General features: G+C 45.1%; 1 protein-coding gene across 1 annotated transcript in view; it reads right to left on the bottom strand.

The window, feature by feature from the left end:
* Positions 1–22,421, bottom strand: part of Khc (kinesin heavy chain) — an 80,480-nt gene that overhangs the window by 33,389 nt on the left and 24,670 nt on the right. The window contains exons 2-4 of the mRNA XM_065225499.1: positions 15,195–16,033; positions 12,868–14,103; positions 12,690–12,791 (exon numbers count right to left, since the gene is read on the bottom strand). Of these exons, the coding sequence (XP_065081571.1) occupies positions 12,690–12,791; positions 12,868–14,103; positions 15,195–16,033 (2,177 nt within the window). The remainder of the gene's footprint in view (positions 1–12,689; positions 12,792–12,867; positions 14,104–15,194; positions 16,034–22,421) is intronic.

The following is a 22,421-nucleotide window of genomic DNA, read 5'->3' as shown; positions in this document are numbered from 1 at the left end:
TTCACCAGATTCAAAATGGCCAAATTTAAGCAAAAGTGTGAATCATTGCCCATAACAAACAAGTATGCAAAGTTTCTTGCAAATCGGAGAGGGTTTAGTATTTTCGATTCGTCATTTGGCGTGAAACTGCTCTATTGGTAGTCCAATAAAACCAGTGGAAGCTTGGAGCAGTTTCAGACAGCCTAGTCCGGACGGTTCTTTGGGAAAGTCCCGCGAAGTTCAAGGGACTACTACGGAAGTCTACCTTTTTTTTATTAAAGAGACTTTCAGCCTTGGGCTGGTTCATCTCTCCGGAAGTCTACCGAAAGAACCGGGAAAAGTCCGGAAGTCTAGCGAAGAAAGATCGTGAGAACTCTGAGAATTTATTTAACAAGACTTTTGACGTAGAACTACGTCTGTAATTTCTATATGGGGGTACACTTTGTGAAAACCGAAAATGGACCATGTAACGAAATTATGGAAGATTTTGAACGTTAATAACTCAGCTGCCCATGGACCAATTTCAATAATTTTATCACCAATCAATCAGAAATATTTCCACGCATCAATAACATCAATAACATTCCGAATGTTGATTTTCGACAAGAAATTATTGAAAAAGTGGTAAATGTCAAGCATTCTCCAGCAGACGGGCTGAGACTCTTGCGAGTGCCCAATCATTGAACCGAAGAACATGGGATCCAGCTGCCTACACGTCACCATCATCTTTCAAAGGCTTCAAGCCTGTACTACTATCGGTCCTTTTCAGGACCACCAAGAATTTCCAAAAGAGTTAAATTGACGTCCGGAACATTTCGCAACTAAAATTCATATCAAAAGGTTCTTTTCAGGGCAATCATAGTCAATACTAAAGAGTATTAACAGAGAGAACCCCGCCCAAATTCCTATTCCTACACAAAACACAAGCTCCTGCTGCAGTTAACAAATATCATTTATTGTATAAGCCCACGTAGTCCTACGTCACCATTGCATACAACCCCATAGGGCTGTCCCTTGTAGTTTGTTGGCTTTTTTCGAGAGTCCTAAGCACTTATTAGGAGCTTCTCCTCGCCTTGTTATGAGACTCTGAGAGCCTACCGGTTGGTGCGGCGGCAACTCATCTAATACGTTGCCGACTTAGACAACATCTTCCGTCTATGGCAAAGTCGTTCAGGAAGTCGGAATCTTTCAAATGGCGAACAGTTCAGTTTGAAATTATTCCACTACGTGCCGCTGCTGTGCATGTGAACTACCTGTATAGCTTTTATCTTGAGATTCTGCGCATCTGGAAAGTAACTGTATTCGACAAAGTTGCTCAGATGAAAAATGACCTTCCGGATGGATATGAGATTAGTTCATAGATTCACTACGTGGCGCTAGGATCCATGTGATCTTTCTGTTTAGCCTATATCTTGAGAGCCTGGCCATCTGGGATGTTTCAGTTTTCGACAAAGTTGTTCAGACGGCCAAGGCCTATTGGATGGTTAGCAGATTAGTTGGGAATTATCGCACTGCACAGCGCTGGTAAGCATTTGTCCTTTAAATTTATGTTATATCTAGAGATCTGGACCATCTAGAAAGTTACTGTGTTCAGCATAGTTATTCAGGAAACCCGGACGTCGATTTTCCACTTCTACTCATCGAGCCCATTCCGTAGAAACCCATATTTCATGGGTTTGGATGCATATTCGCTGCCTGGAGGCCGCCACATTGGAATCCAAAATGGCGACGGATGTAGTTTTTTCACTTCTACTCATCGAGTTCATTCCATAGATACCCAAATTGCATGGGTTTAGATGCTTATGCGCTGTTAAGAAGCCACCATATTGGATTTTGGTCCGCCATCTTGGATTCAAAAATGGCGGCGGGTGTCGATTTTCCACTTCTACTCATCGAGCCCATTCCTTAGATACCCATATTGCATGGGTTTAGATGCACATACGCTGTCCGGAGGCCACCATATTGGATTTTGGTCCGCCATCTTGGAATCCAAAATGGCGGCGGATGTCAATTTTCCACTTCTACTCATCGAGCCTATTCCGTGGATTGGATTGCATGGAATTGGATGCATATTCGCTGTCTGGAGGCCACCATATAGGATTTAGGTCCTCCATCTTGGATTCAAAAATGGCGGCGGATGTCGGTTTCTTATATTGATTTGCGTTTGGTGATTTTGTTACCTCAAAATCAGCTAAGGTTTCAAATCAGCCTTGATTTTATGCTTTGTGATTTTGCTACTCTCAAGATCAGCAGTGATTTTGGGTCGTTCCTGATTTTGGATTTTTCCCATCACTGCCAAGGCCAATCAAATGATTATCAGATTAGTTAATAATTCACTTATTGCGAGGCGCTAGGTAAGCTTTATGCTATATTTTGAGATCCTGACCATCTATAAAGTTGCTGTCTTCAGAAAAGTTGTTCAGGGCCTATAGCCTATATAGCCTTTATCTTGAGATCCTTATCATTTGAAAAGTTGCACAAATGTGTTCAGATGACCAAGACCTTTCCGATGGTTAGCAGATTAGTTCTAAATGCTCTCACAACGCGGCGCTAGTAGACGACATGCGACCTTCCTGTTTATGCTATATCTTGAGATCCTGACCATCTATAGAGTTACTTCATTCGGTTAACCTACTCAGCAAGCTGAGGTCTTCCGGATGGCGAACAGTTTAGTTTGAAATTATTTCACCACGTGACGCTACTATGCATGTAAACTTCCTGTATAGCCTTTATCTTGAGATTCTGCCCATTTGGAAAGTGACTGTATTCGACAAAGTTGTTCAGATGAACAATGACTTCCGGATGGTCAAAAGATTAGTTCAGAATTCATTCAGTACGCGGCACTAGGATCTTCTTGTTTCTGAGAAGTTGCAGTTCTCGACAAAGTTGTTCAGACGGCCAAGGCCTATCGGATGATTAGCAGATTAGTCAAGAATTCTCTCACTGCGTGGCGCTAGTAAGCATGTCGCCTTTTAATTTAAGCTATATCATGAGATCCTGATTCATTTATGAAGTTGCTGTCTTCAGCAAAGTTGTTCAGGGAACCAAGGCCTATTGGTTGAAGAACGGCTGTTAAGAATTTGCACACTTAGCGATGCATGTGAACTTCCTCAATAGACTTTATCTTGAGATCCTAGTTATCTGGGAAGTTGCTGTTTTCGACAAATGTGTTCAGACGATCAAGACCTTCCGGATGGCTAACAGATTAGTTCCGAACTATCACACAACGCGACGCTATTACTCATTTGACCTTCCAGTTTATGTTATATCTTGAGATCCTGGCCATCTATAGAGTTACTGCAATCGGTTAACCTGCTCAGCAAGCTGAGGTCTTCCACATGGCGAACAGTTTAGTTTGAAATTATTTCACCACGTGACGCTACGGTGCATGTGAACTTCCTGTATAGTCTTTATCTTGAGATTCTGCCCATCTGAAAAGTGACTGTATTCGAGAAAGTTGCTCAGATGAACAATGACTTCCGGATGGTCAAGGGATCAAGAGATTAGTTCAGAATTCAGCCTGGCCATCAGGGATGTTCCAGTTTTCGACAAAGGTGTTCAGATGACCAATGCTTCGTGGGTGGTGGACATATACAGAATTCTTGAGATCTACACAAATTTTATTTTAAATTATTTTATTATGTGGCGAAAATGAGTTTTCTGAACATACAGTATCGAAATCCTGACCATCTAGAAAGTTGCTGTCTTGGGCAAAATAGTTCAGGAGCCCGAGATCTATTGGATGGTACACATATTTCATTTAAAATTATTTTACAACGTTGGTTGCAGGACTGTAGTGTTGAAATCTCACACTACGCGGCGCTAGTGTTCGTGTGAACTTCCAGTAAAGGCTATATCTTGAGATCCTGGCCATCTAGAAAGTTGCTGTCTTCGTCAAAGTTGGCCAAGAGGGCAGGATCTTTCGCATGGTGGATAGTTTAGTTGGGATTTCTCTTCCATCTAGAACGTTGCTGACTTCAGGTGACCAACTCAAGTAACACTGCTAGCTTTATCGAGGTTTTAGATCATTCTACAAATCTAAATCACTGGTCTAAAGAATATCTCGTAAAAACAAAATTGTTACTTCGGAAGGTCTGCTGGATGTTGAACAAATTTGTTATGAACTCGACCTTCTCCGATTTGCATGAAACTTTCATTAAACTTTTTGAGACAAATCGGCCATTTTGGAACTTGTAAAAAACTTCAAAATGGCGCCTTTGTCATTTTTCAATAAATTGTAGCACGAAAACGTCACTTCTGATCGAAATGACGTTTGAGACAAAGTTGTAGAGAAACATTAAGTCTTTCTGGGAAAAATGCAAACTGTATTTTTTTTAAAAGTAATTTTGAGTAAAACTTTAAAAAAGTGTTCAAAAGTCAAAAATCTCAAGAAGTGTGTCTTTAATTTTATTTTTTTTTAAATGTCATGAAAAATGCAAACTATTGGAATATTTAAAATTATGGAGACTTGAAAATTTACAAAAATTATCTACAACTTTCTCTCAGGCGTCATTTCGATCAGTAGTGTCGTTTTTGGGACGCCATTTTCCAAAAAGCACAAGATCCAAAATGGTCGGGTTTTTTGCAGAAATGCGATTGATGTGCTTTATCTTAAGACCCTGGCCATCCAGAAAGTTTCTGTATCTGACAAAGTTTACCAGTAGATCGAGATCTTGACGAACAAATTTCCCTTCATTCATGCAACATTATCAGTGTTATAATTATTGACTATAAGTACAAGTATCCAGTAGTAACCGTTTCTCCCCCGTCCCAACAGCAATTTTAAACATAGTTCTAATGTTGAAAAAAAAAAACTTATCATTAACGGAAATCAAATGCAATTCTAGAACAACAACTAAAAAATAAGTACAACAACAGAAAAATTTGGAAACAATGCCAGGAATCGGATGGATCTGAAAACATGATATTCTAAAACGAAAGAGAGTGTGTTTGTAAAGTTAGACCAACTAAGGAGTGAACGAACACGGCAAGCAATAAAACCGATTAAACGAATAAACTCATAATCGAAACAACCGAACGATAAAGGGTCGAAAGAAATGATCGCGATTCTCTGGCAGTTTCCTCGGTTTCAATTATTTTCGTTCTGGTTCAATGGGTAATTTTCTGTCAAAATACTGATTCACTTGTACAGAGAGACACACTCACACACAAGCACATTTTAGCAGGTACTTTAGGTAGTTCGGGTGTTACGATCAACATCGAGCAAGCGCAGATTTTGCCTTCCACTGAAACCACATCGATTGGGCACATGTTCTCATTTTTTTTGTTTCCTTGATTAAACATATTCTCATTGGTTTGTTTATTGATTTGTTAGAATGTTAGAGGAGTTAATCGAAAGAGCGACACACTGACTGCAATCGGGATTGTTTGTGTTTCTTTTTTTGTATCTGCGTTACACGAAAAACCTGCTCAATTCGAATCGGAATTACCATCGTCATCATGCTTCTTCTTTGTCTTCTTCTTATGTCTCAAGATTTGCAAACTGGAGCGAATGGCGATCATTTTTCGGAGGAAAAACTAAAATCGTACTAATTTGAGTGACATCGAAACGAAACTAACTCATATGTGGAAGAAACAAAGCATCAATGTTGTTGTGTGTTGGTGGTGTTATGCATTGGCTAAAGAAAATTATTGGGTTTTAATTGCGTTGATAGAAAAAAGTCTCGTTTTTTTTTTTTTTTTGGAACGACAAGCTGAAAACGTTTGATGAAAACAGAGATTAGGTAAATGTTCGTTCGCTGTAGTAGCAGTTAGTCGGGTGTGTGCGGGGAAAGTGCATTACGCTTTCGAACGCTGCTGTCTGCAATTCACGTGGCTGCACAATTAAGCTGCTGCGCTTATTCATTACTCGGCGCGCGGATGGGGGGCCTTATTGCTATTATTTACAAAAGGTTGATGCACTACCGATGCCTGGTTCTCTCCCCGTTGGTTCGTTGAATCAATCATCGAAACGGTATTATCTTAAGATCGGGGAGAAATCAATCAAAATTGCGATTTTGCTTTTCTGTTTTCGATTTCGATTCTCTCTACTTATACAAATAAGGCGGTCTACAAAAGAAATAAATTCATCTACGACGAATTTCGCTAAGGAACGAGCGGCTTCGAATGTACCTTGGTAGGCTTTTCTCATCATTGATTGAATACTGTCATGATTTAGAATGTATCACAGCGCGTAACGATCGCTAACTTAAATTACAACTCAGCAGCTCTCTCTGCGGGTGCTAGTTATGAAGCATAGTACAAATCTGCGCGTTTGTGTGTTTCCAGCTCTACTTGTCACAATGGTCAACAGTTTTAAGTGGGTAGGCATTCGCTGTGCCTAAGACGGTGCGGAACAGCTAATGGAAGCAACAGCATAGACTAACAATTTAGAGTAGCAAGGGCACAGGATTAGAAATGGGTCGACGAAGGGCAATCGGTTGGCTTATAACATTCCATACATGATACACGGATGACCACATTCTGAGCATTTGCTCTTCTTCTTCTTTTAAAGCGTAATAGTTCCAACTGAAATTGGACGTCCGTTCGTCCGACAAACGAACTTCTTTGACTTTTGCTCAAAGTCTCCCAATAACACTCTAGGAATGCATTCCGCAAATCTCTTCGTATTCTTAATCATTCTCGCAGAATTATCATGGAATTCTCATCAGAGTCTCTTCGAAATTCTCTGGAAATTCTTCCAAAATTGACATGGAATTGTCCTCCGGATTCCTTTAAAACGCTCCTGGAAATTCCTTGGCATCTTTGTCCCTTCTTAATCTCGTTTAGTTTAGTTTTCTTTACTAACGAGACTTTCAGCCTTGGGCTGATTCGTCTCGTACGTAGTCGGAGGCTTCGGAAGGGAGCCCCCCTAATTACAAAGTTTGTAATGGGATGGGACTCCAGAAGGGAGTTTCCCTAGTTACAGAGTTTAGAAGGTGGAAGCCCTCCCTAAAATCACAGTTTTAGTTTTATCAAAGTTGTTTCTGTCGTAGTTGCTGTCATGACTGTCGTCCGGTTGTTGCTGTCGTATAAATCATCCGTTGGCGTTATCCATAAGAGAAGTAGAATGTGGGTCAGGTATTGTCGGTCGTTCATGTTCGTTTTCAGGTGAGAAGCTAAGGTTGGTCTTTGTGAGGTTGTGTAGAATCTGATCGGGTTCAATATACTAGTGTTAAGACCAGTAGTCCGACTTCTCGGAGAAAACCGAGTTATGCCGCGGTTCTTGTCGGGTCCTCACTAAGGGCATCTCTGATAGTTCCCGGTATGGCAGATGTCACACATCCTGCGGAAGGGGCCGTTCCCAGTAAACTTATGGGAAATGTTGGTGTGCCCCGTTCTTAGGCGAGACATCACGATCTGGGTACGGTGGTCTCGTGGGTCCTCCCACCTATGTGTGTCGTGCTTGATCTTTCGGATGAAAGTATCCGAACTTGAGCGAAGCCAATCGGCTGACCAGGATTCCCAGATCACCTTTGAAACCCAGTGTTTCAAATCCTTGGCTGGGACCTCCCGGATGTGCATAGGAACTTCTCTTCCGGAAGCCGCCACAGGTGATCAGTCTCTATATTCCCACGGATACCACAGTGTCCAGGGATCCAAACAAAAGCGGTGTTGTTGAGTGCGTATTTCTGAATATCTTATCTTTATTAGGGAGGCTTTCAGCCTGGGGCTGGTTCGCCTCATTTCTGAATACCCTGGATCCAGGTATGCTTGGAAATGTCCGATGCGAGGGCCTCGACTACACTGGCAGAATCCGTGAAAACCGCGATTGATCTGCTGGATGGTGTAGTGGCAACGATGAAAGCAGCGGCAGCCTCTACCGAAAAGACGGAGTACTGGTCCGGTAGCCGGTGGAATACAGACATTTAAAAGTCTGTAATTCCTATACCGACACGCCCGCGGGCTGCGGAGCCGTCAGAATATCGGATTGTACGACCGATGTATACAGTTCCTTGAAGTTCTGCTACCGATTTCACTAGTGCGGGGGAGTTGGATCCTGCCCTAAACTTCTTCTTAATTGCCAAGTCAATTACGGGTCTGGACAGGCTCCAACCCCTGGCTCCGCACCAGTGGACTCTGGACACTGGGGGAGCTCCAGATTGGCAGTTGCAGAAAAGAGTCCCTCATGTCTTCTCGGCGAAACTTATTGCCCGCTTACAGATAGTTTGTGTGGTCAGTCGGTCGAAAGGAAGCAGTCCACTCTCGATGCAGGCTGCCACGTTAGGTGTGGACGGAAGATGACCAGAACAAATACGGATAGCTTCTCGATACGTGGGAGCGAGTTTGGAGATTAGCAGATCGCCGGCGAGACAAATGATTTCGATGCCTTAGAAAAGACACGGCTCGAGAATTGCTCTGGCAACACGGAGCCGGGTGTACCGGTTACTGCCAGGGTGCCGTCCAGCGATAGAACGGAGAAGATTCAGTCTGGTTTTGCAACCGCTTTTGAAGTCAGATGCTGATCAAGACGAACCCCTAGGACGCGAACTGTTTTTGTTTTAACGGGACAGCGGTTCCGTCGATGATAGGGGCTCTTATCGGCTGAAAGCCGAAGTCCGGTGGACGGTGCTCACAATGATACTGCCCTGGTAGCCACACCCATCTTCCGACGGAGCGCCTTAACGGTGTCACTGATGGTAACGAGAACGATGTCGTCGGCGTATACGAAAATGTATATCTCCTTGGGGAGACCACTGCTATCACCGACCCCTGCGGCACTCCAGTCTCCTCCCGGAATGTCTTGGATCGCTGGTTGCCCAGAATAACTTGAAAGGTGCTATTTAGAAGGAAGTTCTTTACAAAATGAAGTGTGTGCCCACCCAGATCCACCATCTGGCGTATGACGTCCGGCATCCAGGCTCTGTTATAGGCTTTAGAAATATCGAGCGCTGCCAGTATGCATCGTGGACAACCTGCCCAAGAGTTGCGAAGTAAGTATTTGTCCCGTGCCCCGGGCGAAACGCATGTTGCCGATGGTCAAGAAGATTCCGTGATTCAAGGAAGTACATCAATCTTCGGTTAACCATTCTCTCGGTATTCGTTGCCGCACAACAGGTGAGGAAGATGGGTCGGAAATCCTAGGCTTCCCGACCGGAAGAACCCTGCTTCTGGATAGGAACGACCAGGCTGTGCTTCCAAGCTTGGGGCAGTGCAATTCGAGTAATTTTACCTTACCTTCAGCGGGAAGGTTTCGTAGCAGAGGGTAGCCCACCTCGTCAGGACCCGCGGATTTCCCCCTGGCTTTGGAGAGAGCATGTTCAAGCTCGCCCAACCGGAAGGGCTGGTTGAGCTCCGATGGGGTTTCTTCTATCGGTATTTGAATTTCGGCAATAGCGGTTGACGATGCTCCTTTCTGTCGTCGAAAGCGTTCGTCACAGCCCGAAATCGCAGATAGCATAGCGAAGTGATCTCTGGTCACTGAGTAGGCGTGGTGTAGTGCGATACCTCGATTTTTTTTTCTTTTACCGCTGATGGCGTTGATCCTTCCCCAGAGATCAGCTGCCGGTTGGTTTTCATTAATTCCGTTAAGGAATTCTTCGCATCTTTGATTCTTGGCGTCCCGAACGATTTGGCGGCATTCATTTCTCTTGCTCCGGTAGTATGATAAAGATGTTTCTCTATCTGGATGACCATCTGGTAGACGTTTAACTGCAGATTTAGTGACGGGCCCCCACCACGGGAACGCTTTGCGTCCGGGGTTTTGGCTGGTTTCTGGAATTGCCTCGGAAGCCACGCTGAAAATTGATTCAATATAGTCTGAAATGTCAGTTGGGTAAGTGTCCCTGCTTTCTGCAATGATGGCTTCTTGGTATTTAGCCCAGTCAGCCTGGTTGTAGAGCTAGCGAGGCCTGCGAGAGGCTTCCGGCGGATGATCATCGAGCTGGATTCCTATTGGATAGTGGTCACTACCCATAGGGTCATTACAGGTATTCCAGAGAAGTCGGTTAACGATGCTTGAGCTGGCAAAGGAAACATCCACTGACGACTCCCGCTGTCCACTGGTGTAAGTGGGGGACCTATCATTGAGGAGTGTAGTATGTAGTACCCCTATAGTTTGCGGTTGGGCTACCCCAAGCTGGGTGGTAGCCGTTAACATCTCCCAAGAAGATGATGGGTGCTTCGAGGAGCTTGAGCAAATCGGATAATTTGCTATTCAGATCGGGAATCTTACGGCACGGCAGGTAAGCCGAAACTATCATGGCCTTGATAGGGCATTGTAGTCTGACAGCGACGATAGGAAGGTCCGTCGAGAGCGCGGTATGACGGTGAAAGGTAGCGGCAGTCTGATCCCGATTGCAGTAGTGTGGTAGATGTTTTGGGAGCTTCGGAGGATCCAGTGGATCCTGGATGGCGAGGACGGATGGAGAGTAATCCCGTACCAGGATTTCAAAATCGCTCAAGTTATGGAAAAAACCCATTTACGTTCCACTGAATGGCAAAGAGGGGACCAGCCAATAAAGAGCCGGTTGAGTATTGGCGCGGGCTTGAACTGGTGTGAGCGGGTCTTGCAAGTGGGACAGCTGGCAGAGGTTGGTTTCGTGCGGGAGTTGAAGAAGGACTACCTGGAGGGGAAATCTTTACAGACTTATCACGAGAAGGTCATGAAGATGACCCTACCGTCGGCTTGTTGAGCCTGTAGCTGATCATATGCTGCGGCGTTTGATAGTACGATAGCAGGTAGAGAGATTTTGGCAAGTAGTCTCTCCGATCTTCGGAGAGGTTTCGAAACCGTTGCGACGATTCCCCTTCTTAATCTCAATGTCAACGAACTCTCCCTTAGAACTATATCCTCACAATAATTCACTTAAAATTCCCTCAGAAGCAACTTAGAATTCTAGTCAGAAATTCATTTAAAACTCTCCTCAGAATTCCAGAAACTTATCTACAGAATTCAAATTGAATTCTGCTTGCAATACCTTGTGATTTTCCGTGAAATTCTCCACAGAACATCCTAGCAATTCTTCTTTGGATTCTCATTGGAATGCCCTTGAAACATTAACCAGCATTCCGTAGGAATTAGCCCCAGAAAATCACGAAGCGTGTAAGGTCGAACGGCTCGCTCAGATGAGGCACTGAAAGTAGGGGCTCCACCGGAACCGAGATATCCGGAAGTAGTCTGGCTCATCCCTTTGCCCTTCTGTTTTATTGCGTTTTAGAATTTGGTGTTGGATGGGCAGAAACCATCAGGGCACCCAATCGAAGCGATTTGGATGGGGAGTGTGAAAATGTTAACTCCCTGGTTGCTTACATTTCGTGGATAAAGGGCGAGCTCTTCGCCTTATTCATTGGGGCATCTTCCTGTTGGATGGCTTTGGCTCGTTGATATTTGAATGATCCTTGACGACCTATTTTTAAAGCCTAACAGATCTGCTTTTGAATTAGGAGTTGATTTGAAGCTAAGGGATTCCAGAAACATTCGGATCCCTCACGATTGTTCGATTCGCTGAATATTTGTCCCAGGAATCCAATTTTTTTTCCTTCTGAGGTCTAAAGAGTAACAGATTTCGAGAACATGATTTTGGTTCGATTGCATTCTGCCCAAATCCCGAATAAGATCGTAAAGCCAAGATCGATTGCCCTTTTTTATATCATTACTATTGTCAGACCCTCTTGGATCATTCATGACTTGTCCGGAGATGAGATTTGAAATCGTGACTTTGGCGTGAGAGGGCACGGATGTTAAGCACTATGCCGTGGGGCCGCCCCCAACCGATTGCCCTTTAAAGCTTCATCCGACGAACTTAATTCCATAAACTGTGCACGAGGCGCACCTTGCGCGACGATTCCGAAACCATACGAAAAAAAAAGGCACTTATCGACTAGATAGTCAACCACTTAAGTTCATCCCTAACAGATATTAGACGTAATCACTAATCAACAAGGAGTATTAATTGTTTACACAAAAAAATACCACCAAACCCAGCATCACTCAGTCGTCGGTTCAGTTCCATCTTGGATTGAAGCGGGACAAAAATAAAAACCCGCACCCCATCCAAGAGATCGACCGCTTCCCACATTGGACACCCACATCTCAGCGACAAACTTCTCTCCTAAATCACTGCGAGAAGCGGCTGGAGTGGTCCACCAATCCCCTTTCCTCCCCCCGGCCACCTCCACTGATATGATTGGGTATTTACAGAATAATCAAATACTGCGGACAGCGATGGGTTAGCAGAACCATCGTCAGCGAGAGCAGCAAATGCAACTGCAGCGTCGGAAGTGCCAACGGAATCGTCGATGCCAAGCACGACATTAAACTTTTGCCCTTAGTCTTATTGCCTCCATTAGCTGCTGCCTCGTCCCGTTCGCGTTCCTCCCGTTCGAGATCCTCAAGCAGCTGACGGTAGTCATTAATGCCACTACCGCCGCCAACCTTATTCCTACGATTGAGCAAATTTTTGTGCAACTTGGACAGCTTCAGCCTGCGCTGAAACTGGAGATTCTGCTCATCCCGGTCATTTTGTTGTTGTTGTTGTTGTTGGTGTTGTTCCCGATTGCTGTCGTCGCCCGTCGCCAGTTGATCGACGTTGTCGACGACGGCCGCCGCCAACGATGGCCTTCGACAGTGGGTCGCACCGGAGCGGCGCAGATTTCCAAAGTCAAAGTGATCGTGAGAGGGCGATTTTTTCGGCGTGAGGTTGTTGTTAGTTTGTTGGGGGTGGTTAGTAGTTTGAATGGTAGTACTTATCGGGTAAGGGGGTACTGACATCAGTTCCTGCAGTTTGGCAGACTTTTCCGCTTCCTCCTGCCGCAGCTTCTCGTAGTCGGCTGTCATCTGCTGGTGGGCGAGCGATAGCTTCTGGTTGGTGCTGCAATGGAAAGAAAAATCATCAATTAATCAATAATTAGAGCGAAAGGTTGAATATCTAGTACAAAAATACTAACTCCTTCAGTTCGTTGATGAATTCCTGCTTTTCGGAAATCTCATCACGAAGCGTCGCCACCTGTTTCGTGTGGGCGTCCCGCAGTTGATCCATCTGGTTCTCAAACGCAGCCTTCAGTTGGTCAGCCTTCTGTTTCTCTTCGGCGTTCACCGCGGACACCTGCTCGGCGGCCTTCAGCTTCGCGCATTCCTCCCGCAGGGCGTCGACGTTCTCCTCGAGCGTGCGCTTCTTGTTCTCCGCTTCCCGCATCGATTCCTGAAGGGACTTCATGCGGGCCTCATGCTGCGAGATCAATAGTCGGCATTCGCTCAAATCCTTCTCGTACTCTCCGACCTTTTTGTTGGCGTCATGCTGGAGACTCTCCAGGTTGGAGCACCGTTGGGAAACGTTCTTCGCCTCGGACTTCATCTTGCTAATGTACAACCGGGCGACGGTGAATTCCTCTTCCAACTTGCCAGCCGACGCTTCCACGTTCAGCTTCATCTCGTTCTGATCGGCTGCCAGGGCTTGGCCAACCTCCGAGAGATCCCGCAGCAGGTTGCTCAACATCTCGTTGATTCGCTTCTTCTGATGCGCCGACATGTCCTTCAGTTGCTGCAGCTCCGACTGGGCACTGTTCAGCGATGCCTGCTTCTGCAGCAGCTCGTCGTTCACCGAGTCGATTTCCTTGTTCTTCGATTCAATCTCCTGCGACTTTTGGTCATAGTTAACGGCCAGTTCTTCCAGAGCCTGAAGAACTTCCTTAACCTCTTCCTTTGCGCTTTCATTCTCCTGCTGGATGCGGGTCATCTCCGACTGCAGGTTCTCGTAGTCCCTCCTGGTGTTGGCAATGAGCTCTTCCTGGTCCATGATCTGTTCCTTCAGCTTCTCGACGTACTGCGACTGCTGGTTGATTTCCTCATCCTTGTCATCCAGCTGCTGGTACAGTCGTTCCCGTTCCTGCTCCAGGGTAGTTCGCTCGTCGGCCGAAATGGGAGCAACCGGCACCGGTACCTCGATGGGCTTCTCCAGCACTATTTCCACGTTCGGTGTGCTGGCTTCCATGACGTCCTGTAGGTCCAGTTGTTCCTCTAGGTTCACGGTTTCTCCGGCACGCCATCTCGCCAGCTCAGCCTCCAGCTTCTCCACCTTGCCCTTGAGCCGGCCGTTCTTTTCTTTTTCCCGCTCGTAGCGTCGCTTCCACTCTTCGGCCGTCAGCTCCTCGTTCACGCAGACCACGTTCTTGACGGTTTTGGCTCTGTTTGGGAGGAAGAGAAAAACAGAAACAGGGGGAGATTATTAGTTGGATCGCTAGAGCATTGATTGAGTTGATTATTGAAGGCGAGTTGCCTCGTTTGGAAAGATGGTCGTTTTGGTATAAAGGTACAGTTAGCTGGTTCCGATACTGAATTTGCCAAGAGATGGCGCAGTTTCCTTTGTAGGTTGTTGAAATTCAGTATGGGAGAAGAGAGAAAATCAATTGATGTCCAATAATCTCTCGTTTTAAGCATACTCAACGCACACAAAATGGTTTTCTAAGCCCCGCCCATAACAGGATTTCTGACCTTCTTTCTGATTTGGGCGGAGCTTAGAAAGTATTGTTAGTGTTGAGTATGCTAAAAAGGAGGGACTTCGGATGTGAATCTAAATGCATATGTGAAGGTACCAGAAATGTTTTGCAGTGTCAGGTACTCTATTTTGAAGTCTGTGAAAGGGATTTCTAGGTTTTTTGACTGCGTTGTCCTCTGTGAACTACTGGCGGAAAACAGTTTATGTGTGATTTCCTACAAATGACAACAGCAGGGACATTTGATGGCCAAGAAGCACAGAAACCATTTCCTTTGATTAATTTCTGGACAAGGGACACCAATCTTTCAAATTTCCCGGCAGTTCCTTGAACCTTCTTCGAAAGCAATTTTGACTTCGTGTTTGGTATTTTTTTGCCTTTAAGGAAGCATTTCAATTTGTTTGCATTTTGAAATTCTACGATGTCTTACCTTTATTGAATTTTCTTTGAATATATGATCTAGATGTTCCAAGAATTTTCGAAAGATTTCTGTTAACCTGCTCTGAAAATTCGACCTAGTTGTCCCTAAAATGACCCTGAGGGTGGTCACATTGAGAACCGCAACAGGACTGCTGATTCGTCCCTGAACATATCCTGATTCTTAGCCTGACCAAAACCCTTTAGAAAATCCCCAAACTCGTAATCGAATACCTTTGAACTTGATGCACAAATTCACTGAATTTGACATCGAAATTTCCTGTATGTTCCCAAAAAGTTACCCAGAGAAAAAAAATGGCGCACCCAATTGTGCGGCTCATTCGCCAAACACCAACACAACTCACCTCCGTCCGAAGTCCAGCGTCGATTTGGTTTCCGCCTCGTTGAAACTGGCCGGCGAACAGCAGATCACAATGGTGGTACGTGCATTGCCACCGAGCGATTCCTGCAGGATTCGCGTCAGCTTCGAGTCACGGTACGGGATGTGTGTCTTGTTGCCATCGGCCAGCGCCGATATCACATTGCCCAGCGCCGACAGCGATTTGTTGATGTTCTTTGCCTCGTCGAGCACCGTGCCTTCGGCGCCGGTTTTCGAGACCTTCTCCGAACCGGCCAAATCGACCAAGTACAGCTTGCCGGACAGCTTCTTCTGGTTTTCGAGATTTTCCTGCTTCACGTTGATCAGGAACACCGAGTGGGACCGGGACGAGTGTTCGTTCATGTTCGTCACCGCTATGTGCCGGTTGGATTTACCTTCCTCGATCACCTCGAACACATCCTCCGGGCTGGACACGAACCGCTCGGTCGCACCCTTCACGTACGGTACCCGGTTCTTGTCCTCGTGGACGCTGAGGTTCACCTTCGATACGTCCAGCAGATCCCGGATCTTGTCCATGTAGATTTCGTAGTAGGAAACCTTGATGTGGAACTCCAGATTCACCTCCATGCTGTAGATGTGATTGAAGATGTCGTTAACGATACGTGGAATGATGCCCTGCTTGCCCGGATCGCCGATGACGCCCTCCATGGTGTGCGTCTTGCCGGACGACGTCTGACCGTAGGCGAAGATCGTCCCGTTGTAGCCGGCCAGCACGTCGCTGACGATCGACTTTGCAGCCTCATTGTAGACCTTTTCCTGTGTGGCGTTCGGTTTGAAGACTTTGTCGAAGAGGTACACTTTGCCCTGCAAATGGATAAAGAAGGATACTCGGTTAGGGTGGCATACTCTGGATTGATGAAGTACTTTTAAAATTAAAATCTAGTGTGGCATTCGAAGAGGTCGTCTCTAATGGGGGGTGAAGAACCACCCTCTATCCACGAAAAATATGCAACGAAGAACCAAATCGCTTCAGTGACGGTTGGTAGAATCCACAAATGGCCGTCGCTTCTATCAATCTTGTGGTGGAATCTAATGAACATTCTACGACCTCCCTTTTCGGTACCAAAACCGGCAACAAGTAAGCTAAAAAGTTGAACTAAGTCGTCATTTAATTCGAACCCACATTCGCCTAATGAAAACAGTGAAGCACGACCGCAATCTATAATCATATACCACACGTCGCTTCATTTTCCTTTCATTTTCCTCCTTAATATCTACAATATAGACTCACTATGCGACGCTAGGTTTACTGGGTAGATATACTACTTTTTCAACTGAGACCAACAACAACGACGACCGACTGCGACTCATTCATTATCTCCCCCCACTTTTCGCGTTTTTTGTATCGTTGCGTTCACGCTTATAATAAAGCTTAATTTTCCAAAATGGTTATGTTTGATCGTCGCTCGCAGATACCTCCACTCCTCCACCTTACCCACCCGAGCGTACGGCCCTGCGATTGTTTCTCTGTGTAGGTAAAGGTGGCTATTGTACATTCGATCACGATGAGTGCAGTGCACTCACTTCGCCTCGGTTGCGCTTCGGTTTTTGTCGAGATTGAGGTGGCTTATTTTCTTATACAATTGTGCTAATTCGCGAACATAGCGGCTTCCTTTCGCGCGAGGTATGCGCTTACTCGTACTCCACATAAGGCTATGTGGAAGAGCGGAAACAAAACAGGTGAAGCATTGCACGATGGATGGGGAAGAAGAAACTACATTGATGGGAGTATTTCGGGAGGGGTTTTACCTGGAAGAAGTGAAGGTCGATTTCGGGTAAAATAAAAGCCATTTAGAACTCGGATTTTCACACAGAATTCTCCTGGAATACTCCTCATAATTTCCCAGGAAATATTTATTGAGAACTCTAAAAATTATTGAAACTCTCCTAAGTACTCCTGTAAAATTTACCTCAAAACTTCGTTGGAAATGGCCTTGAAACTTTCCTTAGAGTTCTTTTGGTACTATCCTCAGACGTTTCTTTTTAGAATTCCCGTTGGATTCCTCTGCTTCTCTTGGAATTCTACTCACAAGAACCTTGGAGTTCTACTTACAAATCCCTTAGAATTCTCCTCAAAATTAGTCCAAACTCCGCAGGACTCTGTTGGAGCTTTACCTTGAATCTTACTCATGATTCTCGTGGGATTCTACTTAGAACTACCTTACGTTTCATCTGACATCTGGAGTTCAACAGAATCAACTTGAAAGGAATTTTCAGATTACACTCCAAGTTTTCCAAACAAATCTAATATGTCAAACATTTCCCGATTATTAATATTAAGAAAAAAAACACGACTGTTTTTTAATGATTGCAATATCACGTTTCACAGTTTGTAGGGTAAATGGCTCTAATGTTGGCCTATGGATCTAACATTGCAACCCATCGCTTAAATTCTGCAATTTATCAAATTTATCTAGACGTCATTGGGACCGTACTAATGGATATTGCTATTGAAAATTTAGTTGATTGCTGAATTTATGTATGGGCCCAAATTAGGGGCATTTAGGCCGACATTACATCCATTTCCCCTACTTAGAATCAATTTGAACTCTGAAACTCGAGTCCTCTTATGATTTTAAAAAGTCAGAATTTACAAAGTACCATAGCAAAGGGTTTTATTAAGGTCGCATAGTCGAACGCTATTGGGCTGAATGGGTAATGAGCAGAGATGTCTCATTGAATAAGATAGCTGTAAACAACAGTTTGTCACAAATTACTTTACGCAAGATTTTTATACCGCCTTGTGTATTCTTGTTCAACTGTAAGAAAAGCATCATAATACTGCTTGGCTCCCAATGAAGGTTCGTGACAGCTTGATTCTGGTTCCTTTTGACGTTCATGTTTTCGAGTCTGCTTCTCTTTCCCAGATCAAAGTAATGGTCCTTACTTACTAAGGGTCCTGTACCCTCCGGAGGTGCAAAGGGCCAACGTGAAAGACTTCCATCCTGGGCGGCTGCTCGCTTTTGCTTTGGCCTCAGATTCCTATCGACTTGCTTTATTTCCTTGTTGAGGCTTCGCCGCCATGAGCCCCTGGGTCTGCCTCTGCTGCGATGTCCTGCCAGATTCCAATCCAGCGCTTGCTTTCAGATTTCGTTTCCGCCCCATCGAAGTGTGTGGCCGACCCACCTCCACTTTCGCTCTCGAATTTCTGTTGCTATCGGCTTCTGATGACATCGACGATGGAGTTCGGCATTCTAGATTCAGTTGTGAGGCCACCAGGCACGAATTATATACCGCAAGCATCGGTTGATGAAGACCTGCAGCTTCTGAGTGTTCCCCGCGGACACACACCACGTCTCGCTGGTGTATAACAACACAGATTTCACGTTTGAGTTAAAAAATTCGGATTTTAGTGCGTTGATTTATCTGGCTTGATCTCCATACGTTTCGTAAACCCGCAAAGGCAGCCCTAGTCTTCTTGATTCGTGCACCTATGTCGCTCTTGTTCCCACCGTCCGACGCTATTTGGCTGCCAAGATAATGGAAACTTTCGACCTTCTCCACTGCTTGCCCCGCTACCGTAAAGTTGGAAGGGTTTCCCGTGTTGACATCCAACGTTGACGTTAATAGTGAGACCCGCCGCAGAGGAGCATTCGGCTAGGTCATTCAGCTTACTCTGCATATCAGAGCGCCGTTGTGCTAGTAGAGCAACATCATCAGCCAAATCGAAGGCGCTCCATGGTGATAGGCTGCCAAAGCAGCCCACGGTTCGATACACGGTCAATTGTACCCACCATGATCTTGTCGATTACGAAGAGGAACAGTAGCGGAAATAGTATACATCCTTGTGTCACACCAGCGACTACCCGGATAGGGTCAGACAAGGCTCCGTTATGAAGAACTCTGCACGTGAAAACCTGATACTGCACTTCGATGAGGTTAACGATTTTATCCGGGACTCCTTTGCGTCTCCTGGCGCCCCACAGATTCTCGTGATTGAGTCGGTCGAAAGCTTTTTCGTAATCACTGAATACCAAATAAAGGGACTCTTGGAATCCATTTACCTGCTCCAGGATGATGCGGAGTGTGACAATATTGTCCACACAAGATCTAAGATTTACTAAGACGCCCTGCATCCAGTCGGTCGAAAGAGTCGCGATGTTCCAGATATTACAGAATAGTTGATGCAAAATTTGAGCGGATAGCATGGAGTCAGCTTTGAGCATCTCTGCTTATATGCGATCGACCCCTGGAGCCTTGTTGGATTTCATGCTTCGGATAGCTGCTTCAATCTCCTGCAGTGATGGGGCCTCGGAATTGACGCGAGTGATGCGCCGCACCCTAGGCGGATCATACCGAGATGTTGAAGGCTGGTTGGCCGTCGAAACTTGAAGAAGTTGTTCGAAGTGCTCAAACCAGCGTTTCAGCTGGTCAGTAGGTAACTGTCCAGTCGTGTCCTTCACTGGTAGCGGTTTTCTCCCCTTCGTCGGCAAGGGAGTTCACCCACGCTCGCTTGTCCCGTCTGCAAGAGCGCTTGACTTCCTTTTCTAGAGCCGAGTACCATTGACGGGCTTCGTTCTCGCCCACTCTATCGCGACTTTTGCTCCTCTACGCTTCTCAATCTTCCACCAGGTTTCATCAGTGATCCACTCTTTCCTCTGGGTGCGCAGAGCTCGCCCAGATTGTTCTCGCTTGTTTCTATAAAGGCATTCTTGATGGCCGTCCATTGTTCTTCTACGCTGCCACCTTCTGGAACGTGCGCAGCTCGAGTCTCAAGTTCTTCAACGAAAGACCTTTTTTACCGCTGGATCTTCAAGTCGGCGTGTGTTGAACCGCCGCTCAAGTCTCTCCTTCCGTCACTGGATCCGCGCCATGCGTAGGCGCATCTCGCCGAAGGTGATGGTCAAACGCGATGTCGGCGCTGCGTTTATTCCGGATATCAAGAAGGCTCCGTCTCCATTTTCGGCTGATGTAGATGTGTTCGATCTTATTTGTCCATCACGGGAAACACACGTGACTTTGTGCACTGGCCAATGGGGGAAGAGCAAACCCCCAATCACCATGTCGGTATTGCCACAAAATTCTGCGAACAGCTCACCGTTTTCGCCGAAACCATGGCGTCCCATGACACGCTCATAGTCCGTGTTGTCGGAGCCGATCTTTGCATTGAAGTCGCCAGTGTAGATCTTGATGTCACCCTTTGGAACCTTATCCACGACGGCATTCAGTTGACTCTCCTTGTCCTGTAGCTCGGGAGCATCGGTTGGCGCATAACATTGGATTATGGTAAGGTTACGAACCCGTGTTCTAAATCTGGCAACGATTGTCCTCTCATTAATAGGCTCCCACTTGATGAGCGCAGCACTTGCCTGGACGCTAAGTAGGAGACCAACTCCACGATGGCGGGGAGCGTTTTCACCTAGTAGCACCTGGCTCGGCGGCAGTTTGTGTTCTCCAAAGTTTGGTCAACGAACTTCACTCAGTCTTAGGATTTCTAGCTTTATGCGTCGCGCCTCCCAGTGATGGATATACCGAGCACGGAAAGAAAATGTCCAGATCCTGATTATATAAAAGGGTAATCAACACAATAGTTGGGTAAAGAAGAACTGCATTATAACACACCATCGACTGGAAATGCTCTCACAACGTGGGGCTTTAGGTAGTGATGAAAACGTCGCTAGAACTATTCCACAGCCGCAGTCAGTTTATGAGCAACAAGAGGGACGCACATTTTTGCCTGTGGACTTGGAGACATACTTCAAGTCCCCGCGTACATCGTACGGGCTAGGCAAAAATGTGCGTCTATCTTGAAAAACTGTCGCTTTAATGGCCCTTCGCTCATTTTCAACTTCTATTCATTTTTCATACTGCCGTACTCTAACGGAACTATCCACCTACCCTCTTCTAAAGATCATTCTCTAGCTAATAAATCATCACACTAAAAAAAAAAAAAAAAAAAAAAAAAAAAGCTTCATGTTAGCATTTCCAAACAACTCTGAAAAGGGTAATGTTTTCACCCTGAGTCACCCCCATTAGCTACGCCAGGGTACCAGTTTTAATAGCGATTGTAAGAATTCCGGTGATGTATAGACCAAGATTTAAAGCGCCAGTTACACTATCCTCCTTGTGAATATATTGACATGTGTAACGTCCGCTTTAGATGTATACATGTTTAGATGTATGGGCAAAAACAGCGCATGGTGCAAGCTATTTCTAAACAACCCAAATTTGAGTAGGATCTACTCATATCCATCAAAATTGAGTAAACAAAGGAGGGACTGACAAGATGACGAATGGACAACATTGACCAACCTTGCAAATACTCATTTCAGCTAAAACAATGTTTTTTTAAATTATGAAATAATTAGATGCTATGATCATATTTTGAATTGGTAAGATACAAGAAGAGGTTGCAAAGAATGTGTTTGACATATTAAACCTGTTTATTTCACTTCATGAGAGTCACAATCAGCGATTTTTTACACACTCACTCACTCACTCACTCACTCAGCGATCAGCAAATCGCTGATTGTGACTCATAGAAAGCAAAATTTACAGGTTTTATGTTTCAAACGCATACTTTGTAACCTCTTCTTGTAAGTTACAAGTAAAACATGCCATCATACCATCTTTTGGTTTTATTATTCCGAAGAACATTATTTTAGCTGAAATGAGTATTTGCAACCTTGACATTGACCTGAATCCGAATGTTAATTTGTTATCTTGTCAGTTACAATCTTGTTTGCTCAATATTGGGCAGCCCTACTTCTAATCGAAATAGATCTTACTGAATTTTGGATGTTAAGAATTAAAGTGTGCAGAAATGTGGCAAAATTCGCTGTACACGGCGAACGAGATCAACCCAAATTTGATTTTCCTTTACTCATCGCAAAAAGCGCAGAAATTTCGCAATGAGTAAATTTGCTTCATGTTTTTCAGCAGTTTTCGCGCTTTTTCAAGGAAAAAATTCCTGAATATGATAACAGTAACGATTGGATGTTCTATTGGTACAACTACTGGACTGAATAAATTTTTCGTAAATTTTTCTCATTTTCCAGCAGTTTATGAGGCAGGGATTTTTTTAAAGTACCAATGCTACCGACGCCAGGGAGGCAGCTCCCACTCCTGAACCCTACCTATCAACCCATCAACTCATGAACCGAGGACCAACGGCTTAACTTCCCTCAAATCAAGAAAAAAAAATTACCGGCTGCGAACCACATAGGGGAAATGACGGCTTCGGCATGACAGA

Source organism: Ochlerotatus camptorhynchus, unplaced genomic scaffold, assembly GCF_037179485.1.
Source record: "Ochlerotatus camptorhynchus isolate MF236.1 unplaced genomic scaffold, CSIRO-AGI_Acam_v1.1 ptg000230l, whole genome shotgun sequence".
Taxonomy (NCBI): domain Eukaryota; kingdom Metazoa; phylum Arthropoda; class Insecta; order Diptera; family Culicidae; genus Ochlerotatus; species Ochlerotatus camptorhynchus.
Note: the sequence above shows the minus strand (reverse complement) of the source record. Positions and strands in the feature narration are given on the sequence as shown.